This window comes from Natrix helvetica (assembly GCF_964273705.1).
Source record: "Natrix helvetica genome assembly, chromosome: 14".
NCBI classification, from domain to species: domain Eukaryota; kingdom Metazoa; phylum Chordata; class Lepidosauria; order Squamata; family Natricidae; genus Natrix; species Natrix helvetica.
This window is the reverse complement of record NC_138564.1, coordinates 11100665-11127791: the sequence shown is the minus strand read 5'-3', so window position 1 is coordinate 11127791 and position 27127 is coordinate 11100665. Positions and strand designations below refer to the sequence as shown.

At 44.4% G+C, this 27127-nt stretch overlaps 1 protein-coding gene across 5 annotated transcripts in view; it reads right to left on the bottom strand.

Moving 5' to 3' along the window:
• The window catches only part of CIT (citron rho-interacting serine/threonine kinase), a 211089-nt gene that overhangs the window by 67065 nt on the left and 116897 nt on the right, over positions 1–27127 (bottom strand). For 4 of the 5 annotated variants that reach the window (XM_081966272.1, XM_081966273.1, XM_081966274.1 and 1 more), the window contains exons 1-8: positions 15516–15641; positions 14040–14181; positions 13125–13300; positions 11506–11604; positions 9281–9423; positions 7843–7936; positions 1318–1518; positions 156–309 (exon numbers count right to left, since the gene is read on the bottom strand). The exons of the other annotated variant lie outside the window; for it this stretch is intronic. In XM_081966272.1, the coding sequence (XP_081822398.1) occupies positions 156–309; positions 1318–1518; positions 7843–7936; positions 9281–9423; positions 11506–11604; positions 13125–13300; positions 14040–14181; positions 15516–15611 (1105 nt within the window). In that variant the 5' untranslated portion in view covers positions 15612–15641. Of the gene's footprint in view, positions 1–155; positions 310–1317; positions 1519–7842; positions 7937–9280; positions 9424–11505; positions 11605–13124; positions 13301–14039; positions 14182–15515; positions 15642–27127 lie in introns of those variants that run through there. 5 annotated transcript variants of the gene reach the window in all.

Here is a 27127-nt window from a genome sequence, read left to right as displayed (position 1 = left end):
CCACTGGTGGGCCACAACACCCAAGTGATAGACAAACCTTTCCCTCCAAGCCAAAAGGAGGTTGGCCCGGCTTTAACACCAATGCATTCCTGGACAGCCCCCGCCCCGCCCCCCCAGATCAAGAGCCCACAAGACAGGTGTGAGCCATGACTCACCCTTATGGATGGCACTCCAGTCAACCTTGGCAAAGAACGGATGGCAGCACAGGCCTTCGTAATCCAAGCGTTCTTTCGGCCCACACAACAGACTCTGCAGCAGGTCGAGACGCTCACGGCTGATCTTGACGTCCTCCGGGAATTTTAGGGACCTCTGCAATTTGAAACAAAAATAAATAGTAAGTCTCGCTTGAAGAACAAGAGAGGAAAAATTCTCCAAGCTTTCAAATTCAAAGCAAATAAAAATATTCCCCCCCCCCCCAAAAAAAGAATCCCCCAAAACCATCTTCCTCCAGAAATCCTTGATGGTAGCATCACTAGGTCATTCTGAAAGCTTTCGCAACGAAACCTCCTCATTTCTGACTTAAAAGAGGATGTTCGAAATGGCCGCATCAAGACTTTATTGCTGCTAATAATATCCATCGGGGTCAGCTTCAAGGCAACCTCAGAGCTCCGAGGGGGAAGAGGGAATGGAGCTGGCAGAGAGAGAGAGATGGAGCCTGGCCGTCCATCAGCCCTCAGATGGACAGCCAACAGGCCCCAGCTCTGGAGGTGGCTGATGAGGAACAGCTAGGTCCAGTGCCTGACACATGGCTGCGCAGAAGGCAGAGGAGAGGAGAGCAGTGGAAATCTATGGGCTGGTCAGCATCAAGGCAACCAGGGAACTCCGAGGGGGAAGAGGGAATGGAGCTGTCAGAGAGAGAGAGTGAGAGAGTGAGAGAGTGAGTGAGAGAGAGAGAGAGAGAGAGAGAGAGAGAGAGAGAGAGAGAGAGAGAGAGAGAGAGAGGCGGAGCCTGAGCCGTCAATCAGCCCTCATATGGAGAGTCAACACCCCCCAGGTCTGGAGGTGGCTGATGAGGAAGAGGAAGAACAGCTGGGTCCAGTGCCTGATTAGCGAATGCGCAGAAGGCAGAGGAAAGGAGAGCAGTGGAAATCTATGGGCCGGTCCTTAGGACGGAAGAGCCACTGCTGCTAGCTAAGCCCCACCTTAGCTCTGGGGATAAAAGGCAGGTGGTAGAGATGAATAGATGTGGCAGACAACTATCCATCTGGACGGACAGGCTTCTTAGCTGCTGGCACTTCTAATGAAGGAATTGTTTTAACTTCAGAGGGTTTGTCGTGTTTGGGGAGCTGGGTCAAAACAGAGAAGCTCCATTTGTACCTGAAAATTCATGACGTTGTTGGACGTTTTTGTCGAGGTCCCTTCAGCAAACGGCAATTTCCCGTAAGTCATTTCATAAGCAACCACCCCTAGGGACCACCAGTCACATTCTGATCCATAGGAAGCTTTGCCGTTGTTCAAAGCACTCAGGACCTCTGGGGCCATATAGTCAGTAGGGCCAGGAGGCACCTTGGAATCCACCTGGAAGAGAAGGGATCGCTGATTATTTCAGGTTATTCCCGAGAGCTGGAGTGAACAGGTTAAGACCACATACGTTTGTATACGCTTACCATAATGTTCCATTAAACACTTTACTCACCAGAGGAACTAAGGAGAAGTTAATATAAAGCCTTAGTAAGGCCACACCTAGAGTACTGCATCCAGTTTTGGTGACCCCATTATAAAACAAGACGTTGAGACTCTAGAAAGAGGGCAGAGAAGAGCAACCAGGATGATGAGGGGACTGGAGGCTAAAACATACGATGAACGGTTGCAGGAACTGGGCCTGGCTAGTCTAGTGAAGAGAAGGACCAGGGGAGACATTATAGCATCTTCCAATATGTGAGGGGCTGCGCCAGAGAGGAGGGGGCCAAGCTATTCTCCAAAGCACCCAAAGGCCAGACAAGGAATAACGGATGGAAACTGATCAAGGAGAGATTCAACCTGGAAATACAGAGGAACTTTCTGACAGTGAAAACAATCCACCCATGGAACGGAAGTTGCCTTCGGAAGTTGTGGGAGCTTCATCCCTGGAGGCTTTCAAGAAGAGATTGTACTATCATTTGTCAGAAATGGTGTAGGGTCTCCTGCTTGAGCAGGGGTTGGACTAGATGACCTACAAGGTCCCTTCTAACTGTCAATCTGAATAAAGAGACTTTGAGGGGAAAAGTGCAAAGAAAAGCAACAAAGGTGATGAGGGGACTGGAGGCTAAAACCTACAATGAACAGTTGCAGGAACTGGGCATGGCTAGACTGGTGAAGAGAAGGATCAGGGGAGACATGATAGCCATGTTCCAATATTTGAGGGGCTGCCCCAGAGAGGAGGGGGGTCAATCTACTTTCCAAGGCACCTGAAGGCCAGACAAGGGACAATGGATGGAAACGGTCAAGGAGAAATTCAACCTAGAAATAAGGAGGAGTTTTCTGAAGGTGAGAACAATCCACCCATGGAACGGAAGTTGCCTTCGGAAGTTGTGGGAGCTTCATCCCTGGAGGCTTTCAAGAAGAGATTGTACTATCATTTGTCAGAAATGGTGTAGGGTCTCCTGCTTCAGCAGGGGTTGGACTAGATGACCTACAAGGTCCCTTCCAACGCTGTTAATCTGCTAGTCCCCACCTCATTCGAAACAAAGGCAAAAACCGATTGTACTTTTACGACGACTCTGATGAAGGATCTGTCGCTATTGCTGTATGTCCAGCTGAGAGATTCTGCACGGAAGACCAATTCCTTGCATGTCTAATCAAACTTGGCTAATAAAGAATCTTAATTCTTATGCTCATATGTGAGAGCGGAATATTTGTTTTTGGCGCTCTCGCGCGAGTGGGACTACACTCTGGTAAGTGGACCGTGACCCACAGGTTGGGGGACCCCTGACCTAAACAAGGCTCCCCGGGAATAAACCATAGTCAAAGGTTAAGGGCTACTCCTGGCCACGGTCCGGGTAAATCTGAAGGCTGTGCCGTTCTTTGCATTCAGAGGGCAAACCTGCAGCGAACCAGATCTCGTCTTCCAATTCTGACGCACTGCAGCGCCCGAGGGAATTCTCTCTGCCGGCTGCAAAAAAAAAAAAGCCATTCCTGGGTTGGTTGGCAGATCAGGGTAAATCGGGGCTAAAGGCCTGTGAGAGGTTTGAAGGGCCTAAGAAGTTCAGGGCCAAAAAAGGATTGCATCTGTAAAGAAGGTTCAGTGTATTAGCTACCATAATCTGCTGACTTTAAATTAGCTTTACATTAAATTAATATCTATCTATCTATCGCTATCAATCTTTATATCTATCTATCTATCTATCTATCATCTATCTATCTATCTATCTAAATCTATCTATCTAAATCTATCTATCTAAATCTATCTATCATCTATCATCTATCAATCTATCTATCTATCTATCTATCTATCTAAATCTATCTAAATCTATCTATCTATCTATCTATCTATCTATCTATCTATCTATCTATCTATCTATCTATCGTCTGTATTATCTATCTACCTACCTACCTCTATTCTCTCCCTCTCTCTATTCTATCTAAATCTATCTATCTATCTATCTATCTAAATCTATCTATCTAAATCTATCTATCTATCTATCATCTATCAATCAATCAATCTATCTACCATCTATCTATCAATCTATCAATCATCTATCTATCTACCCATCTACCCATCTATCTATCTATCTATCTATCGTCTGTATTATCTATCTACCTACCTACCTCTATTCTCTCCCTCTCTCTATTCTATCTATCTAAATCTATCTATCTATCTATCTATCTATCTATCTATCTAAATCTATCTATCTAAATCTATCTATCTATCATCTATCAATCAATCAATCTATCTACCATCTATCTATCAATCTATCAATCATCTATCTATCTACCCATCTACCCATCTATCTATCTATCTATCTATCTATCTATCTATCTATCTATCTATCTATCTATCTATCTATCTATCGTCTGTATTATCTATCTACCTACCTACCTCTATTCTCTCCCTCTCTCTATTCTATCTAAATCTATCTATCTATCTATCTATCTATCTATCTATCTATCTATCTATCTATCTATCTAAATCTATCTATCTAAATCTATCTATCTATCTATCTATCATCTATCAATCAATCAATCTATCTACCATCTATCTATCAATCTATCAATCATCTATCTATCTACCCATCTACCTATCTATCTATCTATCTATCTATCTATCTATCTATCTATCATCTAAATCTATCCATCTATCATCTATCTATAAAAGGTCAAGGTTCCCATCACACATACGTGCTAGTCGTTCCCGACTCTAGGGGGAAGTGCTCATCTCCATTTCAAAGCCGTCTTGGCCACTGAACCACCGCGATCCTTCTATCTATATATATATATATATCTATGTATATAAATATCTACCTATCTTTATCTATATAAATATGTGTGTATATGTGTATATATGTATCTACCTACCTACCAACCCTATCTATGTATCTATCTATTTATCTATTTCTCTTTCTTTCTCTCTCTCTCCCTTCCTTCCTTCTTTCGCTTTCTCCACTTGCTCTACCTACTTTTTGTGCCAGCCTGCTTTCCAAGTGGCAGCGAACGATCTTTGGCAGCAGAGATGAGCAACAAAGATGATTAGGGTGTTGGAGGATAAAACATATGAAGAACAGTTGGTGGAATTGGGGATGCCTATAATGAAAAGAAGGACTAGGGATGACATGAGAGCAGTGTTCCAATATCTCAGGGGCTGCCCCAAAGAAGAGGGAGTCAAGTTATTCTTGTAGAAGTTGTAAATGCTCCAACACTGGAAGTTTTAAAGAAGTGGTTGGACATCCATTTGTCTGAAATGGTATAAGGTCTCCTGCCTGAGCAGGGGGTTGGACTAGAAGATCTCCAAGGGCCCTTCCAACTCTATTATTGGGGTCTTAAGTGGAGAACTACCTGTAACCCAAAAACTAAGTGTGAATCCAGCTAACCCATTTTGAGACACTAACCTACTATCTAAGCTAAATCCCGACAAAGATCCTTGTTGATGTCCCCAATTCTTTGAAACAAGTTATCCCCCAGATATCTGGACCAGCTCCTTCATACTAAATTTATAATAAATAATAAGTTCAATCAAATGCTCTCTTCAAGCGAAAATACATTTTGAATCTTGATTTCTTCACAAAAACACACCCATCTCGCTTGAGAAGTTCTCATCTTAAGTTTCTTCGGAACACAGTTTAAAAACTCGTTTCCTCTTCCATCTCTTATTTACTGTTAGTTAAGTTTAAACAAAATCCCAGATGGCTAAAGGAAATGCAAAGGAGGCCAAGTAGTATTTTAATTATAATTTCGCATTATTAAAAAAAAAAAAAATTACTCGAGGTCAGTAGAGAAAGAAAGCTACGAGTTTTTAGCCAGGACTCATTCAATGTGTAAAATTTTATCTGTTCAATTAGTTTAATCAAGAGCCTTTTCTTACCGCAATTAAGAGACAAGCCGTTCTAACCATAATCAAACCCACCATTATTTAGCGACCAGAACCTCAGCTTCTTCATTTACTCATTTGATGTTTTTCCTCCAAAATTAGGACGCACGTGGTTAAACTCAAAGACGAGGGCAGAGCTACCCATGATCGGTGTCAACCACAGTTTGAGACTGATGCTCCCTTCAGGAAGAAGCAGGAGAATTGAAAAGAACAAATACAAAACAAAAACTAATAAAGAGAAAGGGAAAGAAAGAGTAAAGGAAGCTCATTTGTATTGCACTGAACCGATGTTTGTCTGAAATGGTATAGGGTTTCCTGCCTAGGCAGGGGGTTGGACTAGAAGACCTCCAAGGTCCCTTCCAACTCTAGTATTGTATTGTATTGTATTGTATTGTATTGTATTGTATTGTATTGTATTGTATTGCTAGACAGAGGCAGATAATTCTCTCTCTGGGTACAATGAGAATATATCTGCTGAAAAGAACCTCCGCATTGGCGACAGGGAAGGGAATCCGGCCAGTAAAGACTCAGCTCCTTTCAGTTGCCCAGACTCCACCCCGCAAGGGATTATGGGGGTCGTTAAAAGATGATATGTCAACTATGCTACCCAACGATAACGCTTTAAGATGTGATGGAATGCAGTAGGGAAGTGGATGCCCAGGAGGCAGGGGAGGCATTCTAGAAGAGGAAGAGGCAACTCAAATATCGGGTGTGAGAGAATGAGGGTGAAGACAGTTCCTCCTCAAGAGTTCCCAGAATATATTGCAGATGCAGATGGTAGAGTCCTCAATCTGGCAAGATTTTGTCTGTTGGTGTGATTTAAAAAAAAACTCAGCTTGAAACAATCGCCAAGTATCATTCTTGGATTTCGAGCTTGACACATGGTGACTGAGGAATCGTGGGAGTTGAAGTCTGCATGTGGTGGCTGAAGAACTCTGGGGGTTGAAGTCCACACATGATGTGATGGATTGTATTAAGGAGATGAATTCTTCAAGAGGGAAGAGTCCAGAGGAGCAAGAGGCAACTCAGCTTGGATATTATGTGTGAGAAAGGGGGTGAAGACAGTCCCTCCCTAAGAGTTCACAGAGTATACTGTAGGGGCAAACAGTACTCAAGTCTAGCAAGATTCTGTCTGTAGGTGTGAAACAATAAAGAAGTCGGTTTGGAAGAATCACTGTGTTTGGGGCCTGACATATGGTGACCGAGGAATCCTGGGAGTTGAAGTCCACACAAGGCAGCTGAAGAATTCCATTCCATTCCAGAAGAGGAAGAGGCAACTTAGCTAAGATATGTGTGAGAGAAAGAGGGAGAAGACAGCTCCTCCTTAAGAGTTCCCAGAGTATATTGTAGGAGTGACACAATAACGGAACTCAGCTTAGGAGAATCCCTATGTGTCATTCTTGGTTTGGGGCCTGACACGTGGTGACTGAGGAATCCTGGGAGTTGAAGTCCACACCTGGTGGCTGAAGAATTCCATTCCATTCCAGAGAAGGAAGAGGCAACTTAGCCCAGATATCAAGGTGTGAGAGAAAGAAGGTGGAGACGGCTCCTCCTTAAGAGTTCCCAGAATATATCCAGATAGTACATCCCTCAATCTGGCAAGAGTGAAACAATGAACTCAGCTTGGAAGAATCACGTCTTTCTTCTTGATTTTAGGCTTGACAAACTTTCCATAATCCCTGGCAATGCTGGTTGAGCATCCAGGCGCTGTGCTTCAGCATCATATTGAGAGTCACTGCCCAAACAATACAGTCTTTGACTGTAAGGTAAAGATTCCCTTCGCACGTATGTCCTAATCGTTCCCAACTCTAGAGGGCGGTGCTCAACTCCGTTTCAAAGCCAAAGAGCCAGCGCTGTCCGAAGACGTCTCCGTGGTCATGTGGCCAGCATGACTCAATGCCGAAGGCGCACGGAACGCTGTTCCCTTCCCACCAAAGGTGGCTCCTATTTTTTCTACTTGCATTTCTTACCTGCTTTCGAACTGCTAGGTTGGCAGAAGCTGGGATAAGTAACAGGAGCTCACTCTGTTATGCGGCGCTAGGGATTCAAACCGCCGAGCCGCCGACCTTTCTGATTGACAAGCTCAGCATCTTAGCCACTGAGCCACCGCATCCTTACAGTGTGATTGTAGCCATGGTTTAATCAGAGCATCAGGCAGCTGCTAATTTCAAGAACTTGGCCCTCTGGCCAATTTAATTTGGCCCCGTTGCTTTTCCGAGATCCTCACCCGTCATCTGCGTAACTCTTGGGATAACGATTGCAATGGAGGGCACTACCCAAGATTAAATGTCAATCTTTTAATTTCCCCATTTCAAAATATATATATATATATTTATTACCGTTTTATCCACTGTCATTTTGGCAGCAGACCCAAAATCCACCAACTTGATGTGCCCTGTTCTGTCAATGAGGATATTCTCTGGCTTAACATCTCTGCAAGGCATAAAGAGGGTAAAAAGGAGGAATCAATAAAACTCTCTTTCTGAAATTAAAATTGCTCGCCCCCCCCCCCTTTTCAGGCTGCTGAAACCATTACAAGGATAAGTAATTTTTTTTTTTTAAATAGACTTCGCAATTTTCAGAACAAGTTCCTACTACATTTCATCAGAAGCAAGCTGGGTTCATGCAGCCGTAACCATATTAAAACCTTGCCTGTATTTTTCGGACTATAAGACGCACTGGAGTATAAGACACACCAAGATTTCGAAGAGGTAAACAAGAAAAAACCATCGTTTTTGCAAAAAACGAGGGCCGTTTTTCACCTCCCAGCCCCCCAACACATCATGTTTGTGCCTTCCCCCAGCCCCTAGGAGGACTCTGAAGGCCTCCCAAACTCTCTGCGCCCCCTTTTTTGGTGGAGAGCGAGTCTATTTTGGGTGAAAATTGGACCTGCGGGGGGTGGGGTGTTCCGGAGGCCAAAAAATGGCTGTATTCGGTGTATAAGATGCACCAACGTTTCCACCCTCTTTCAGGGGGTGGAAAAGTGCATCTTATACTCCCAAGAAGTATGGAAGTTGTACGTGTAAACTACGTCAAAAGTATTTTTACTCTGCCCAGAACTGTTCAACCCCACCTAAAAGCTGAAAATTGTAAATAAGGCTCAGAGGGAACCATATCATCTTCAAGAGCTTTTGCATTGCTCATACTTTTTACTCAAACTTTATTCTACATTCTGGGTCTCCCAAAATGAAGGAATGTGTTCTTTTTTTTTTATTTATTTCATATCCCGCCTTATTTTTACAAATAACTCAAGGCGGTGAACGTATCTAATATGCCTTCTTTCACGCCTAACGTGAGACTAGAACTCCCAGACTCCTGATGATTGGTTCAAAGTCACCAATTGGCTTTCATGCCTAAGGCGGGACTAGAATTCACCGTCTCCTGGTGATTGGCCTAAAGTCACCAATTGGCTTTCATGCCTAAGGCGGGACTAGAATTCACTGTCTCCTGGTGATTGGCCAAGTCACCAGCTGGCTTTCATGCATAAAGTGGAACTAGAACTCCCAGACTCCTGGTGATTGGCCCAAAGTCACCAGCTGGCTTTCATGCCTAAAACGGGACTAGAATTCATCATCTCCTGGTGATTGGCCCAAAGTCACCAGCTGGCTTCCATGCGTAAGGTGGAACTAGAACTCCCAGACTCCTGATGACTGGCCCAACGTCACCAACCCGCTTTCATGTATAAGGCGGGACTAGAATTCACAGTCTCCCACTTTTTAGCCAAACTGCCTCTCTTATGTCTGGTTAGGTATACAGACGTTGAACTGAAAAACTCACCGGTGGACGTAACCCATTTGATGGACGCTGTGAATGGCCAAAACTAATTCTGCCAGATAAAACTCTAAAGTGCTTTCATCCAGTTGATCTTCGTATCGGTTTAAGAATGAGAGCAGTTCTCCTCCCGGCTCATAATCCATAACCTTCATGTCGTTTTTGGAAGTAATCAGGCACCCATACAGAGGGAAGTAAAAATGTGTGAAGTAGTTGTATTAAAGATGATGCCGCCTCTTGAAAATTAAAAAATACTTTCTAGTACTAATATACAAGTATATCTTCAAGAGTGAGATATAAAGGGAAAAAGCATAGTTAGGATAGACTAGCGAAGGAAAGGGAATAAGAAATGAAATGAAATTATATTTGGGTTTGCGGAAATAGCATCCCAAGAGAACATAAATTGAGAGCTGAAAGAGACACCCACAACATCAGAAAAAGAAAGGAAGAGAGGAGGAAAGGAATTGAAAGGAAGAGGAAGGAAGGAAGGAAGGAAGGAAGGAAGGAAGGAAGGAAGGAAGGAAGGAAGGAAGGAAGGAAGAGATAAGGAGAGGAAGATGGAAGGGAAAGAAAAAGAAGGAGAGAGGGTAGGAAGGGGAAGAGAGGAGTAGGGGAGAGGTAAGGGAAGAAGAAGAGGGAAGGAGAGGAGGATGGAAGGGAGAGAAAGAGAAGGAGAGAGGGTAGGAAGAGAAAAAAGAGAGGAATAGGGGAGAGGTAAGGGATGAAGAAAGGGGGAGGAGGATGGAAGGGAAAGAAAGAGGAGAGAGGGTAGGAAGAGAAAAGAGAGAGGAGTAGGGAAGAGGTAATACACAATTTTTATGCTTTTGAGGCAGTCTTGGCTCTTAGCGACTGCCTGGACAAGTCCCTGCAGTTTCCTTGGCAACATTTTCGGAAATGGTTTGCCCTTGCCTGCTTCCTCCTACACGGAAAGAGAGGGACTGGCCCAAAGTCACGCAGCTGGCTTTGTGCTTAAGGCAGGACTAGAACTCACAGTCTCCTGGTTTCCAGCCTTAATCACTATACCAGCCTTCCTTAAGTTAGGTAGATAGGTGGATAAGATGATGTTGACACATATACACCTCCATTTTCCCTTCTAACACACTTAAAAACCTTTCTCCATTACAGGTAGTCCTTGAGTGGTGCGGTGGCCTAGAGGCAGAGCTCTGGCCTCACACTCAAGAGGCTGTGAGTTCCATCCTAGGTAGAGGGAGATATTTCTCTCTCTGGGCACAGTGACAATATATCTGCTGGGGGGAAAAGGAGGCAAACCCGCTTAACCAACGCCCCCCTTAGCAACATGAATTGGGGACAAGCGTTACCCCTGGTCCTCTTAAAGTGCTGTTTGACTCAATGCTATCGGGATGTCGGCGTTAATCTACACAAGGCCTTCATTGGGCACAGGAGAAAAGCTGTATGTATTACCAACACAGGCCTAAAAGATTTCAAATAGCCCCTTCCCCCCCCCCCCCAAAAAAGCTAGGACATAAAAAGATGTAAAGATGGACACATTTGAAATATGCAGATTATCTGTTCTTCATGCTCCGTAAACTCTCACCTTCCGTTTAATAGCTATCCTAATTTCCCCTCTAAAAACTGTAGCACAACTGAACTCGGTTTAACATGCTGTGAGAACCAAGCAATGTAACCTATTGATCTATCAGATTCAATAAATCCTAAGGATAAGAGAAGGGTCTAGAATAAAGAGATATAAACCAAAGTCTTCAGCTAGGATGACTTCGAAATTGACCAGGAATATTTGCAATCCTGCTGAACTGTTGCTCACTGCGAAATAAGGGTGGTTTTTTTTGCAAAATATGCACTTGTAGGGACTCGTTTAAAACAGGAAGAGTGAAACTGTTGGAAATGAGGAATTGAAAGTAATGTACACAGGTGCTCACGGATAGTGAGAGTTAGCTAAGTTGTTGGAACATGTATGTGGTTAGAGGAACAGTATAAGATAGGGATCAAGATCGGCTTGGGACTCTTTGATTTATAGCAGGTCCTTGTAGGACTGGCTATATCTCATTGGCCCATTGCAATATTGTGATTTCTTTTATATGTATTCATTTCTGATGGTCTAAATTGAGAAACCATAAACCTCTGATCTTAAAAGTAAGAATGATGGCTTGTGTTTTTGTTTCCTGTTGGAATTTTCTTACGTCAATGCCAGCGACAGACCCTTAACCCTACAAAGCCGACAAATGAGTTTGCAAACCCTACGTAACGCTCACCAAGTAGAGATTCTTTTTATCCTGGAACGCATAGTGAAGGCGTGGAATCCAAGGGCTGCCATTCTGGCATAGTATATTTCTCTCTTCCTCAAAGGATACCTTTTTTAAAAAGGGATTAAAAAAAAAAAAGAAATAAGGAAATCATTAAATTCATGAAGGGACCGGGAGGTTGGGGACATGGATATAATTTTGAATTTTGCAGCTGCAAAAGAAATAGGTGTTGTGGCCTTCCAGCAGCAGACTCAGACAGTGAGGAGGTTGGGGAGGGACCTGGGCCAGTCCTGGAGTCTGGGGAAGGTTCTGATGAGGGCTCTGGGTCGGAGGCAGAGAGGGGGCCAGGGCCGTCTGACAGTTATCAGCTGCCTTCGGAGTCAGACATCAGTGAGGCAGACGAACAGCTGGAGCCTGTTCCCAGTGTGCGCATGCGCAGAGCTGCCAGGAGAAGGGAACAGCTAAAGAACAAGGGTCGACTTGGGAGTAAAGCCACAGGTGAACGATGAATGGCCCCTCCCAGAGGAAATAAAAGAGGAGCGAAAGGGGAGTGGAGTTTGCAGGAGACAATTAATTTGTTTAATTAGTATGAAGATTTGTTCATGACTCCCAGAGACTCCTTGCCAAATATTTTCTTGTACAGCATTGTGTCTGGGAGATACCGGCCTGGCAGCTCTCCAAGCCTGATAAGGTCTGTGGTTGTCAATTCACCCTTGAAAGACTGTTTGCCGGGAACTTTTCTGGATGTGAAGGAGAGGAATTCCCATGAGCTTAATAAAAAGGGTTTTTGTCGGGACAAGGAGTCTGCTCCGTGACTTGGTAAAGCCGAGGTCAGAACAAGCCAAGCTGTTGTTGTTCTTTTAATCTAAAGCTGATATTCCATTGAAGGAACTCTCAATTTTCCAACTTTTTAAAAACAGGTTTCTAGCCCCTGCGAAAGCAAGAGGTAAACATTTGAGAGTTTGCGACTAACACGGCCAAATATACACTCCTTGGTCTTACTAACCTAAGGGTTTTGTCCCTTTTGGAAGGGTTTGGTACATCAAGACACATAACACAAACAAGAGGAGGCTTGGGCTGCAATGACACAACACAACTTTCCCCAGAGTGGCGCAGCTGATTCCCCCCCTCCTCTCGATCCCCCCTTCTGTCCTAGGAGGACAGAATAGAAGATTTTATATCAAGCCCGTCTGTATTTCTGACAGGTACCCTAAGGCAGGAGTCGGCAACTCCGAAGCCACATGTGGCTCTTCCATCCCTCTGCTGCAGCTCCCTGTCGCCGGTCGGCTCCAAAAATTGATAGAGCTTTCGGTTAGGACAGGTAGAGGAAAAAGGACGCCGTGCTAGGAACAGACTCTATGGTGGGGGGTGGGGGAACCAGACTTCCGGTCGGGAGAGGAAAACGGATGCCGCGCTAGGAGGAGACTCTATGGTGGGGGGAACCAGAATTCCGGTCGGTGCAAGAATTGAACGGGGGGCTTCCGGTTAGGACCTTTGTGGCCCTTTGAGTGTTTAAGGTTGCAGGCCCCTGCCCTAGGGGGACACCAAGGGCTGGATTTGCAAATTTCCTGCAAACTGCTATTAAACCTCTGTGGTTAATAAATTCTCCCACCAAACAGCGGCCGTACCTGCTCTTTTGCCAACAGCGCCTCCTTGCTCATCACCTTCATGGCGTAAACGTCGCCCGTTGCCTTCTCTTTCACCACCCGGACTTCGGCAAAACGTCCACATCCTATCCGATTCCGGATTTCAAAATCTTTCAGCCTGGGTTGAAGTTCCCGGAACTCTGTTATTGAGTCTGAATCTGCAGAAGATCAGGAAGGCAGAGGAATGGAGGGGGAAGGGGAGAGCAAGCCATCACGTAAGTGTTTCTCGAATTTGACAGATGTGTTTGTGTCAATTCCCAGAATTCCCCAGCCAGCAGAGGCTGAGAAAGACTGCATTCGTTGCCTGGCTTGAATTTTACCAGAATTTTTAATTCTGTTTTCATCCATAATATCCTGCTTTTATATCTCTGTCAGGGGTCCCAGAACTTGGCAAGAAGTCTCGGAGTCACAAATTAAACGAACTAATGGACTCCTGCAAACTCCACTCCCCTTTTGCTCCTCTTTTATTTCCCCTGGGAGGGGCCATTCATCATCCATCTTTGGCCTTACTCCCAAGTCGACCCCTGTTCCTTAGCTGTTCCCTTCGTCTGGCCACTCTGCGCATGCGCACAATGGGAACAGGCTCCAGCTGTTCTTCTGCCTCACTGACGTCTGACTCCGAAGGCAGCTGATAACTGGGCATATGGCTGTGGCCCCCTCTCTGCCTCAGACACAGAGTCCTCATCAGAGCCTTCCCCAGACTCCAGGACTGGCCCATCTTCCTCCCCAACCTCCCCACTGTCCAGCTCCACTGGCTGCTGAAAGGCCACAAGAAAACCAGATGTGAATAGACGGTTATTAGGTTGATGTTTCTGTCTTGGAGAATGAAGCCCGCTCAAAATTTCTTAACAGGAAAATTGTGTTTGGAAGCCCCAAGAGGAAGTGAGCAATACATACGCTTTTTTAAAAAGATGCCCGCGTGTTTGGTTTCCATCCGCAGAGGACTTCTGCCTTCCTCGTACAGCACCATAAGGGAGTCCAGAATGCCTTCTCTTGAGAATGGAGACATCTGCTGTTGTGCCAGAGATGGGAACTTCCCCTGAAAACAAAGGCAGCTCTTAGTGAAACAAGAACAGAAGACTCATGTTTATACACAATTCATCAACGGTCCTATTTTAGGAACCTGTTATAGAATAGAATAGAATAGAATAGAATAGAATAGAAAACAGAACAGAATAGAGAATAAAACAGAACAGAATAGAGAACAGAATAGAGAATAGAATAGAGCAGAGAATAGAATAGAATAGAATAGAACAGAATAGAAAATAGAATAAGAATGAATAGAGTAGAGTAGAATAAAGTAGGGTAGAGTAGAGTAGAGTAGAGTAGAATAGAATAGGAATAGAATAGGAAGGAGTGGAGTGCAGTGGAGTTGAATAGAGTGGAATGGAATGGAATGGAATGGGATAGGATAGGATAGGATAGGATAGGATAGAACAGAATTCTTTACTGACCAAGTGTGATTGCACACACAAGGAATTTGTTTTTGGTGCATAGGCTCTCAGTATACCCAAGCAGAATAAAATACATTCATTTTAAGAATTTAAAATATACATTCATCAATAATAAAAAGATTAATGATAGTCAAGGTTACTAATAAGCTATCAAATTGTATTAGGAAACAAATTAAAACAATATAGATTGAAAGATAGAAGCAACATGGTTATAGTCATAAGTGGGAAGAGAGATAGATACCAGGAAGGAAGAGAAGAAGAATAGTAATACATTCTTAGTAAATTATTAACAGTGTTGTGAGGATTAGTTGTTTAGCAGAGTAATGGCATTCGGTAAAAACTGTCCTTGTGTCTAGTTGTTCTGGTGTGCAGTGCCCTATAGCATCATTTTGAGGGTAGGAGTTGGAACAATTTGTATCCAGGATGTGAGGGGTCTGTAGTTATTTTCAAATCCCTCTTTTTGACTTGTGCAGTGCGCAGGTCCTCAATGGAAGGCAGGTTGTCAGCCATTGCTTTTTCTGCAGTTCTGATTCTCCTCTGAAGTCCGTGTCTGTCTTGTTGGGTTGCAGAGCCAAACCAGACAGTTATGGAGGTGCAGATGAGAGACTCAATCATTCCTCTGTAGAACAGAATCAGCAGCTCCTTGGGCAGTTGAGTTGGCGCAGAAAGAACATTCTTTGTTGTGCTTTTTTCATGACGTTTTTGTTGTTAGGTGTCCATACCAGTGATACATACCAGTGATCATAGGTCAAAGTCAATAGGTTAAAAAAAAAAAGGAACTATGTTCAACCTAGAGGTTGGAAAGATGTTCCTGAGCGTGTTAACTTGTCAGCCAACGGAACAGCCCGCCACATGAAGTGGGGCGTTGGGCTCAAATAGGGCAGATCGAATAGGGAAACAAATTCACAAGAGAAGTTACCTGGAGAAGAAGGTTAAGTCGAGAAGCCCGGCTGGCGATAGAGTCCATGTTGCCCAGTTCTGCTGGATGGGGGATTGCATATTTAAATTTCAGCATCGTTATCAGCAAAAAAAAAAAACCAAAACAGCCCCGTTGAGGTGGAACCTGTAATACAAAATTTCTATTAGAAGGATTAACAACACCCAAAAAAGAAGATGTAAGATTTTTGGCTCTTTTAGTTCTGGAAATCATATTATATTCCGCTTTTCATCATTTTAAAAGCAGTTTGGTCGAATAGTTAAGGCTAAACTTAGGTGAGTTCCACCTTAGGCACCGAAGGGGCTAAGTGACTTTGAGCCAGTCATTCTCAGGCACCCCACAGACTGGTTGTTTTGGGGGGAAACAGAGGAGGAAGGATTATTGCATGTGTTCACCTTGAGTTATTTATAAAAAATATCTAGCCGATAAGCCGGCGTTGCCCAGGTATTTATGTATAGGAGGAAAATGTAATGTCATTTCTAATGTTAGATTTTACCCCTTATCAGAGGGACCCCCCTTGTGGAGTACTGTGAAGCCGTTACCATGGCAACTCCACTGGGCTGTGCAGTAGAAGCCATTTTACGGCAGTACGGTAGAAGCCATGTTAAGGCACAACCGGCTGTATCCTAACAGAAGACACACCCCGAGGGTTGTTAGGGGTGTCTTACCCCCACAGTATTTGTCGCCGGAGAGTAAGTCATCTGTGTACCAAGTTTGGTTGAAAATGCTTGAGGCATTCCAGAGTTATGCTGGTACACGCACACAAGATTTATTTATTTTTTAAGCAAAACCAAAAAGCAACTCAGCCAGCGTACGCTGCAAATTAAAGATTTCATAAACGATATTGTTTGATTAACAGGCAAAGAGCTCCAAGGAATCTTATCATGGGATATATCTGCTTATAATCGCTCTTCGCGGGCCCATAAGGAAACCAGCAATCCAACAGTAACGCACAACCGCTTGGGGGGGGGGGGGAAAGGATTGCTAAAAAAATAATTTTCCTCCCAGCTAAAAAGAGCTCGGTTGAAGAAATGACAATCGCTCGGTTGTCGGGGATGAAGGCAGATTCCTGCTCCCACTGTTTGATGATCAAGAAGGGACGTAAAATGTATTCAACCCTGGCTTTAAACCACAAATGGGTTTCCTAGCTCCATTCTTTTTTTTCCCTTCCGGTCTGACGGATCAGCCATTAGCAAGATGTCAGAGGGAGGCAGGGGAGACAGGGACGGGGACGGGGGGAATGATTCTTTCGAGGCGGCTGTTAGCAACGCTGGGACAGTCCTTGCTATGAGAATCGGCCTCCCCAGTTTTCTCCCTGCTGGGATGCAGACGGTGCCTTCCTCGTTGCCCAAGGGAGAGGGGGAGGTTATCCATCCCCCAAAAATTGGAATAGAAATAGAAATAAATAAAAGTAGGAGTAGAGTAGAACAGAGTAGAATAGGAGAAGAGAAGGAAAAGGAGAGGAGAGGAAAGCAGAATAGAGGAGGAGAAGGAGAAGGAGAAGAAGAGGAGTGGGAATGGGAGTGGGAATGAAATGGAATAGAATAGAACAGAAATAGGAATTAGAATAGAATATAGAAAATGAATAGAACAGAACAGAACAGGAATTAGAATATAGAAAACAAACAGAATAGAATGGAATAGAATAGGAATTATTAAACCTCCTTAAGGATCAATAATCCTCAATTATTGATCCTTAAGTGAATCACATGGACGTTAAACGAATCTTGCTCCCCCGGGGACTTTACTTGTCAAAAGCCAAATTGGAAGGGGGCCAAGGGGGATCACATGACCCCGGGAGATTGCAACCGTCATAAATACATGCCAAGGGCCCAATTCTGATTACATGACCATGGGAGATCACTGCAACAGTTTTGTGTGGAAAATGGTAGCGAGGCTGTTTGTTCAATATTGTCATAGATTCAAATGGCGACTAAAGGAATGGTTGTAAGTCAAGGACTCCCCCTATGGGAGGAGGCATGCCATCAAACAAAGCAAGGAGGTGACTTATTTGACAGTATTTCTAACCCATTCCAAACCCAGCTTATTCAAGGCCAGGTACATGAGCAAAACAAACAGTAAACAAGTACAATAATCCAAAACAAACATCATGAGTATGTGACAAATAAACAAATGGAATAGAGGAGAGAACAGAACAGAAACAAGAAGAAAGTAGAGAATAGAGGGAAGGGAAGAAGGTAGGGAAGAGAAGAGGAATTTGGAATAGAATAAGAATTTAGAATAGAATAAGAATTTAGGGTAGGTAGGGAAGAGAAGAGGAATTTGGGATAGAATAAGAGTTTAGAATAGAATAAGAATTTAGAATAGAATAAGAATTTAGGGTAGGTATGGGAGAGGAATTTAGAATAGAATAAGAATTTAGAATAGAATAAGAATTTAGAATAGAATAAGAATTTAGAATAGAATAAGAATTTAGAATAGAATAAGAATTTAGAATAGAATAAGAATTTAGAATAGAATAAGAATTTAGAATAGAATAAGAATTTAGGGTAGGGTAGGGAAGAGAAGTCTTCATGGCCAAGTGTGATTGGACACACAAGGAATTTGTCCCCTGTGCACAAACTCTCAGTGTACACACTTAGAACAGCAAAAGCCTACATCATAAATCCTCAGGCAGCATGAATCTGTAATGCAGAGTTATGAGCTAACGTTATCAAAACAGGGGTTTTTTTTCCTTCCCAATATGGACTGAACCGATTATACGGTGTACAACTCTAACACGGATTTACGCAGGTCATCCTCAACTTACGACCACAAACGAGACCCAGATTTAGGTTGCTAAGCGAGGCATCCGTTCGGCGCCCCCATTTCAAAACTTTTCTCGCTCCCCTGAAGTGAATCCTTGCCATGGCTAAGGTGAAGAAGAGAGCGGACACAGCCACTCCTCTGACATCATATAGAGGGTCTCCTGCTCCAGCAGGGGGGCTGGACTAGATGACCTCTAAGGCCCCTTCCAAACTCTGCTCTTCTGCCCTCGGTTTTTCCTGTTCTGTTGGCTCCTGAACGCCCAAACCCTGGAAACTCGGCTTCTGCATTCTATTACATTCCAGGGTCGCTTATTCCATTCAGGAGAAGCGGAAAGCAGCGCCCCTGAGCATGTGCAGAGAGCCCCTCGGGCTGGACAGCCCCCCGCGCCCCCGCGCTTCCCTCCCCGGAGGCTTACTCGCTCCCAGCGCCCAGCGCCTCCTGGGAAGCGGGAAGGGCGAGCTTCTTCAGCGACCGTCTCTCACAACGACCGGCCGCGCCGCTCCCGCCATCGGCGTTTGAAAGGAGCCAGCCGGGAAGCCCCGCCCCTATCTCCGCCCCGCCCCTCCCAACCGCCCTTGGCGTCATCCGCGCTCTCCGCCAATCCCCGCCGGGGATGACGTCACTGGGGAAATGAGCGGGTCCGCCTGCGTGCGTGGGCCGCGCGCTGCCGACGCGCCTCGGGGGCGTGGCCAAACGAGCCCAACGGTCGTGATCCTCGAAGGGGAGGGGCGGGGGAGGTCACGTGTCCCGCGAGAGGCGCTGCGTTCGCACGATGCGTGTTGCGTGTTCGGCTGCTCGCTTTCTCTCGCTCTCTCTCTCCCCCCCCCCTTTCTGAGCTGGTGGCGCCCTTCGGCTGATCCGTGAGCTCACCAAACCCATAGGGGGCAACCATGACGATGGTTTGCCCGCAGGGAGGATAGGACAGGAGGGGACCTCGAAGGTCATCTAGTCCAACCCGCTGCCTCAAGCAGGAGTGGAAGCGTGCACGCGTTAAGGCAAAGCAAGCCAGGCAGTGCAGAGCTGGGCTCCTGCGAAAATGGATCCTGAATGTTGTATCATTATTATTTAGAACTAATAAATGAATGTTATAAGCAAATAATATTTATTATTATTATTAAGTGCCTGTCTCACCACAAGGTGACTCTGGCTGCCTTACAATGTTAAAAAGAATAAAAACATACATACATACATAACATAACATAACATACATGGAGAGAGAGAGATTATGTGGGTAGGTAGATTAGATAGATGGTAGGTAGGTAGGTAGGTAGGTAGGTAGGTAGGTAGGTAGGTAGATAGATAGATAGATAGATAGATAGATAGATAGATAGATAGATAGATGATATGATAGATAGATAGATGATAGATAGATAGATTGATAGATTGATAGATGATAGATAGATAGATGACAGATAGATAGATAGATAGATGATAGATAGATGATAGATAGATAGATAGATGATAGATAGATAGATAGATAGATAGATAGATAGATGATATGATAGATAGATGATAGATAGATAGATTGATAGATTGATAGATGATAGATAGATGACAGATAGATAGATAGATAGATGATAGATAGATGATAGATAGATAGATAGATGATAGATAGATAGATAGATAGATAGATAGATAGATAGATGATAAGAGGGAGAGAATAGAGATAGGTAGAGAGAGAAAACACAGATTAGATAGATAGATAGATGATAGATAGATAGATAGATAGATAGATAGATAGATAGATGATAGATAGATAGATGATAGATAGATAGATAGATAGATAGATAGATGATACATGATAGAATAGAGAGGGAGAGAATAGAGGTAGGTAGGTAGATAATACAGACATAGATAGATAGATAGATAGATAGATAGATAGATAGATAGATAGATAGATAGATGATAGATAGATGATAGATGATAGAGAGATAGATAGATAGATGATAGAGAGAGAGAGATAGGAGAGAGGGAGAGAATAGAGATAGGTAGGTAGGTAGGTAGGTAGGTAGATAGAGATAGAATAGAGAGAGAGAATAGAGACAGAGAGAGAGAGAGAGAGAGAAAGAAAGAATATAATTTGAATTGTTTTATTCTTCTTAACATTGTAAATTGCCCAGAGTCATCTCATGGTGAGACAGGCAGCTAGTAATAATAATAAAAAAGTATACACACACACAGCAATCAGAATTAGCTCGTTTTTAAGCTTTGTATATTTGCCTCCCATCCTATTAATCAAACCTGGGTTCCTGCAACACGTTTATTAAGTAAATTAATGCATTAATATATTTTGATTCATGCCATTTGTTGATATTAATGCACTCTGCTTACAGCAGTTTGCTTAGTGACCATTCAAAGTTACGACAGCATTGAAAAAAGTGACTTATGACCGTTCCTGTTTATGACCAGCAGTGTGCAAAGAATATAAACCCACCCATTCCCCACCATCCGGTCAGAGATGAAGAAGCTTCTTGGATGAGAAGCGAAACATCTTCAAAGAAAAAGCAAAGAAAGTCCAGTTGCCTCTGTAAAAAAAAAAAAAAAAAGCATCTTCGGGACTCCGAGCGAACAGTGTTGTGGTCCTCCAGTGGCCAGCGGAGCTGGCAGCAGAGTCGGACAGTGCGGAGGTTGGGGAGGAACATGGGCCAGTCCCGGAGTCTGGGGAAGGCTCGGATGAGGGCTCTGTGTGGGAGGCAGAGAGGGGGACGAGGCTGTCTGGCAGTTCTCAGCTGCCTTCAAAGCTAGAGAGCAGTGAGGCAGAGGAACAGCTGGAGCCTGTTCCCAGTGTGCGCCTGCGCAGAGCTGCCAGAAGACAAGAACAGCTGAAAAATCAGGATCGACTTAGGAATACGGCCACAGGTGGACAGTGAATGGCCCCTAACATAGGGAATAAAAGAGGAGCGAAAGAGGAGTGGGCTTTTGCAGGAAACAATTCCTTCATTCGCTAGATTCGTTTCAGGAGTGTGAAGATCTGTCCGTGAATCTCAGAGACTCTGTGCCCAGTCTTTCCTTGCACAGCAAATATTAACACAGCAGCTTCCCAAGCCAGATAAGGTCTGTGATCATAAATATTCCTTTCAAAGACTGTTTGCCAGGCCTTGGGTGAATGTGAACGAGAGAATTCACATGCGTTTAATAAAAGGGGTTTTGTCGGAACCAGGAATCCGCTTCGTGCTTTTTGGGGAAGCCTCGGTCAAAACAAATAGCACATTTAACTCCTCCCTCCCTCCCTCTCTGCCTGCTCTTCTCCTCCAAGCTGGACTGTCACCTATGTCTCACCTTGCTTTATGATGTCACAACAGCTGGACCCCTCCCTGCCCTGGCCCAGGGCCCCTGGGCAGCAGAAGAGCATGGGAAGGTAAAGAGGCTGGCACACCTGTCTTTCAGTCTTGCAGAATCATGGCCAACCTTCCACACAAAGAATGCCCCAACGCCGAATACATGGTCCCGGTCACTATGATGACTCCGGACATCGACTGGATGCATTGCCCAGCTGGACTCTGCAAAGTCAGCCTGTTTGATGACAAAGTCCAAACCGACAAGCAAAGGAAGCTAGTTTGTTTCGTCGACGTCTCCAGCCTGAACGCCAAGAATCAAAGCCAGGACGCTCTGTCCGCCTCCGGGGAGCTCAGCGACGCCGAGGCCCCCGATGGAATCGATCTGGGGGAGAGGGAGATCGTGGTCATCCGAGACGAGAAGAAGAGCTTGACCAACACCGAAGGCTCCGTGTGTTTCTTCAAGCAAAGCTCCTGCGAGAAAGGGAACGTGACCGGTTGGCTCAACAGAGACCTGCAGAAGTACGCCGTTGGCTTCCAGCACGCTCTCAACCCCACGAAAGGACCCCCCGGGAAAAGCCAGCCTTGCGAGGTGGAACAGAGGTCGGTCCAGAACGGGCCGGCTCCTTTCGGCTGTTCTGGCGCCTAAAAAGAAGACTCCGGGACTCATTCCCCTTCCACGAGGAGTTGCATCTTTGGACCTTCAGAAGACATGCAAAGAGATCAAAGAAGATGGTCAATAAATTCTTTTTGTAAATGAATGCTGGAGTCAGGCTGTCATTACTGTCCCGTGTTAGAAGAGCTGTTGGTGGCGCAGTGGTCAGAATGCGGTACTGCAGGCTAATTCTGCCGGCTGCCAGCAGTTCGATCCTGACCAGCTCAAGGTTGACTCAGTCTTCCTTCCTTCCTTCCTTCCCTCCCTCCCTCCCTCCCTCCTTCCTTCCTTCCTTCCCAGTGGTTAGAATGCAGTATTGCAGGCTAATTCTGCCAACTGTCAGCAGTTCAATCCTGACCAGTCAAGGCTGATTGAGCCTTTCCTCCTTACGGGGTCGGTAAAATGACCTATGTTAGTGACATATGACCGTTTTTCACACGATCATTGCCACACACCCCTGGTCACGGGATTAAAATTCATATGCTTGACAATTGACTCATATTTACGACGGTCGCAGTGTCTCGGGGTCACGCGATCCCCTTTTGCAACCTCCTGCCCAGCAAAGTCCGCGGGGAAGGTGGATTCGCTTAAGAACCCTGTTACCAGCGGAAGAGCCGCAGGGATTCCACTTCACAGCTGTGGCAAGAGAGGTCGTACAATGGGGGCAAAATTCATTTAAGCGTCTCACTTAAGCAATTTTGGGCTCAGTTATAGTCGTAAGCCAAGGATTTAGTAGCTCCGGAGCCAATGCTCCGTTGTTAAAAACCCGAGCAAAACCAGAGGCCCACATTTCTTGTGTTTTATTCTGAATTTAAGCTGAAATCAAGCTTTTTGGCTCTCTCTGTGTGTGTCGCTGCACTTATTTCTATCTTTGGAAAGACTTGGCAATTTTCCTCCTACGCCTTATTTTATTTTCCTTCCCCAAATTAGTAATTATGCGCTGTTGCCTTTGTCTGACTTGGCCCTGAAATCTTTTTTTAAAAAAAATTGTTTCTGCAAAAATAAATTCTTGGTCTGCGCGTCTCTCGTTTCATCCATTGTTCGTCTGCTGACACTTGTTTTAGGCTCTCTTCGCAAGAGTGTATATCTGGAGGATGTTTAAAGCGTAATTAATGCCTGGCAGGGAATCGAAGCGATGAGAGGAACATGTCATAACAAAAGTGCCTTTATATTTGGTCAACGTTGAATGGTTCGGTACTTGGCGTGGACCGAAGCACGCAATGCCGTCGGTGATTAATTTGTTTTTTGGCTTCGTTGATGGTGTTGTTTACGAAACCACAATTGCCTGAGCATCTGAGATTGGGGCGAGCCATAAACTCTTGATTTACAAGCCAGAATGCTTTTTTTGGAGGATGCCTTCCCATCGGCCATTGAACTTCAACTCCCAGAATTCTCAGCGACCGAACTGGAAGGCATCATGTGACACCTTCAGAGATTAACAAGAAGCAAACTAATCAAGGAGAGAAGCAACTTAGAACTGAGGAGAAATTTCCTGACAGTAAGAATAATTAATCTGTTAAACAGCTTGCTTCCATAAGTTGTGAATGCTCCAACACTGGAAGTCTTTAAGAAGATGTTGGATAGCCATTTGTCTGAAGTGGTATAGGGTTTCCTGCCTAGGCAGGGGGTTGGACTAGAAGACCTCCAAGGTCCCTTCCATCTCTATTCTGATTGAAATGGTATAGGCAAGATCTCCCGCTTGAGCAGGGGGTGGACTAGAAGACCTCCAAGGTCCCTTCCACCTGTACTCTGATTGAAGTGGTATAGGATCTCCTGCTTGAGCAGGGGGTTAGACTAGAAGACCTCCAAGGTCCCTTCCACCTCTATTCTGATTGAAATGGTATAGGGCCTCCTGCTTGAGCAGGGGGATGGACTAGAAGACCTCCAAGGTCCCTTCCAGCCCTAGGATTCTATATGACTTTCAATAGAGTTAACAAAAGTTAAATGACCAGACATGCATTGTTGCTATCCAGCACAATACTGCCCTCTGCTGGTGATCCCTAGTAGGAAAATGCATTGGGAATCAAACCTCCATCCTCCTGAAATCTAAAATCGGAACTGCCTTTTTTGAAGCATTCAATTAAACGGACCAGGACTCCATAACATACTTAACCCCAGAACTAACGCTTGGCCTTGCAAAACCAAGTCACGAGACAAGTCCACCCCATTGTGGCCTTATTCCCTGCAAAAAGAAAAGCAGCACCTCAAGATACAATGAACAGGAAATTATCTTTTCCTTAGGTTGGCAATAAATAAGGCACAGAGGACTTTGGTTGGCTTAGAGATCAGAGTGTTGTATGAATTGCCTCATGGTGGGACAGGTGGCAAATAGATTTAATCAATAATCATAATGAATAACCAATAAAGGAGAATATTTCTAGCTCAGGGTTGAAATGAGGGGTCTGTTCTGACCGAAGATTCCCAAGAGCCTGACAGCAAATTCCTTGTGCCGACAAAAATCCCTTTTATTAATTTCCTGTGAATTCTGCTCCTTCACATCCAGCAAAGTCTTTCAAGAGCTGCCAGGCCGATCTCTGCAGAACTTGGCAAGGAGTCTCGGAGAGTCAGGAACCAATGAAGCGAACTGATTGTCTCCTGCAAACTCCACTCCCCTTTCGCTCCTCTTTTATTTTCTCTGAGAGGGGCCATTCATCCTCCACCTGTGGCCTTCCTCCCAAGTCGACCCCTGTTCCTTAGCTGTTCCCTTCTCCTGGCAGCTCTGCGCATGCGCACACTGGGAACAGGCTCCAGCTGTTCTTCTGCCTCACAGATGTCTGATTCTGAAGGCAGCTGATAACTGTCAGACGGCCCTGGCCCCCTCTCTGCCTCCAACACAGAGCCGTCATCAGAACCTTCCCCAGACTCCAGGACCCTTAGCTGTTCCCTTAGTCTGGCAAATCAAATTATGCGCCTTTTAGCTTCAGGAACCAGCTGTGGAAACCAGTCCGCGTCACCAGTTTATGGTTCGTTGTGCCACAACAAACCCAAGAAAATTGGATTAATTGAGGAAGCCGTGGTTCTGTTAATCAAGCGTAAATATTTACAGCAAGTGCAGCGAGGGAATAATTACATGAACTGTATTTAATTAGTTACATTCATTCATTTAATGTTTATTATGCTTAATATTAAGTTGAATTGCACTTGGAATTTCCTTTAAATAAAAAAATCCTGCATGAAGTTTGATCTTAATTTTTTTTTAAAAAAAATCCTAATGGAATGCCCCAAATTTTGAACCCATTCTATAAATCAGTCCAGTTGAGGGGCTTTGGTCCATAAATTGCTCCCCTAGGATGTTCTGTTTTGCTCCATCAAAGATTACAGGAATCAAGAGTTTTAGCCGCATATCGGTAAAATAATAGAATTCTTTATTGGCCATGTGTGATTGGGAATTTGAGAGACCCTGGGTTTTATGTCCTTTTTAGAGCCCCACCTCTCTGTTTCCTGTTCCTGTGTAAGAAATGTATTCTGATTGGTTCTCAGACTCCCAGGGGCGGAGGGTCTTAGTTAACTTTGTAGATTGTGTGCTAAGTTTGGTTGAAACTTAGTGGGTGGTGCAAATGAGATGAGGTAGATCTTGGTTACGTAGAATAGGCTGGGTCAGGCCTTAATGGTACATTGACAAAGGTGAGGGGGAGTTATTAAGAGTGAGTCTGTTTCCTGCCTTAAAACATGTTTCTCTGGCTCAGGCCTTAATGGCCCATTGACAAAGGTGGGGGGGGGGGTCAGAGTTTATGCCTCTTTGAGTTTCTACTACTCTTTTTAGGGGAAATATTCTGCCTTTTTAATATTTCCTAAAATATTTCATTTTCTAGGAGAGGGGTGGGTTTTAACTTCCTACAATACATTCATAAAAGATACAACCCTTAGAGATAGTCAAGGCTACTAATAAGCTATCAAATCGTACCAGGAAACAAATAAAAACAATATAAATTGAAAGATACAAGCAACTTGGTTATTATAGTCATAAGTGGGGAGAGATAGATACTAGGAAGGAAGAGAAGAAGAATAGTAATATAGTCTTAGTAAATTGTTGACAGTGTTGTGGGAATTAGTTGTTAAGCAGAGTGATGGCATTTGAGAAATAAATAAAATAAAATAAACAATATGTTATTTTCCCCCCCAATCTTGGCATCTTTAAGATGTGTGGACTTCAATTCCCAAGACTCCTTTTTTTTTCTTTTTTTGGGTCCATGTTGAAAGTCGTGGTTCAAACCGGAGTCGCTATAGCAACTTGACAATGAGATGAGACACGCTCGGTAACGCTTCCCGTATCCCGAAAAATAAAACAATACTCAGTGACTAAGAGCTGAGCTCAAATGAAACGTGATCAAACATTGCTACCTGCCAATTAAGAAGGCACAGAGAGGAAAAATAAATCACTGGCAGGCCTGCTCTTAATGCCAAAAACAGTGCGTTCTTACACCCGATCGGCTCCTTATGTAACAAGGATGCCATTGTTTGAAAGGGAGGGGTGTGAAAAATAAAACAGGCCGTGTGGAAAGTATTAGTAAGTCGGGAACAAAACTTCCCGAGGATAGATGACCCCTTTCTCCCCCGGAAGTGATTTGTCTGCCACAGAGAGGAGGGGGTCGAGCTATTCTCCAAAGCACCTGAAGGTCAGACAAGGAATAATGGATGGAAGCTGATCAAAGAGAGATTCAATCTAGAAATAAGGAGGAACTTTCTGATAGTGAGAACAATCAACCCATGGAACAGAAGTTGCCTTCGGAGGTTGTGGGAGCTTCATCACTTGAGACTTTCAAGGAGAGACTGGACTTCCATCTGTCAGAAAGGGTGTAGGGTCTCCTGCTTCGGCAGGGGGTTGGACTAGATGACCTATAAGGTCCCTTTCTCTGATTAACTCTGTTAATCTGTTATCTGTCTGGAAAGCACCA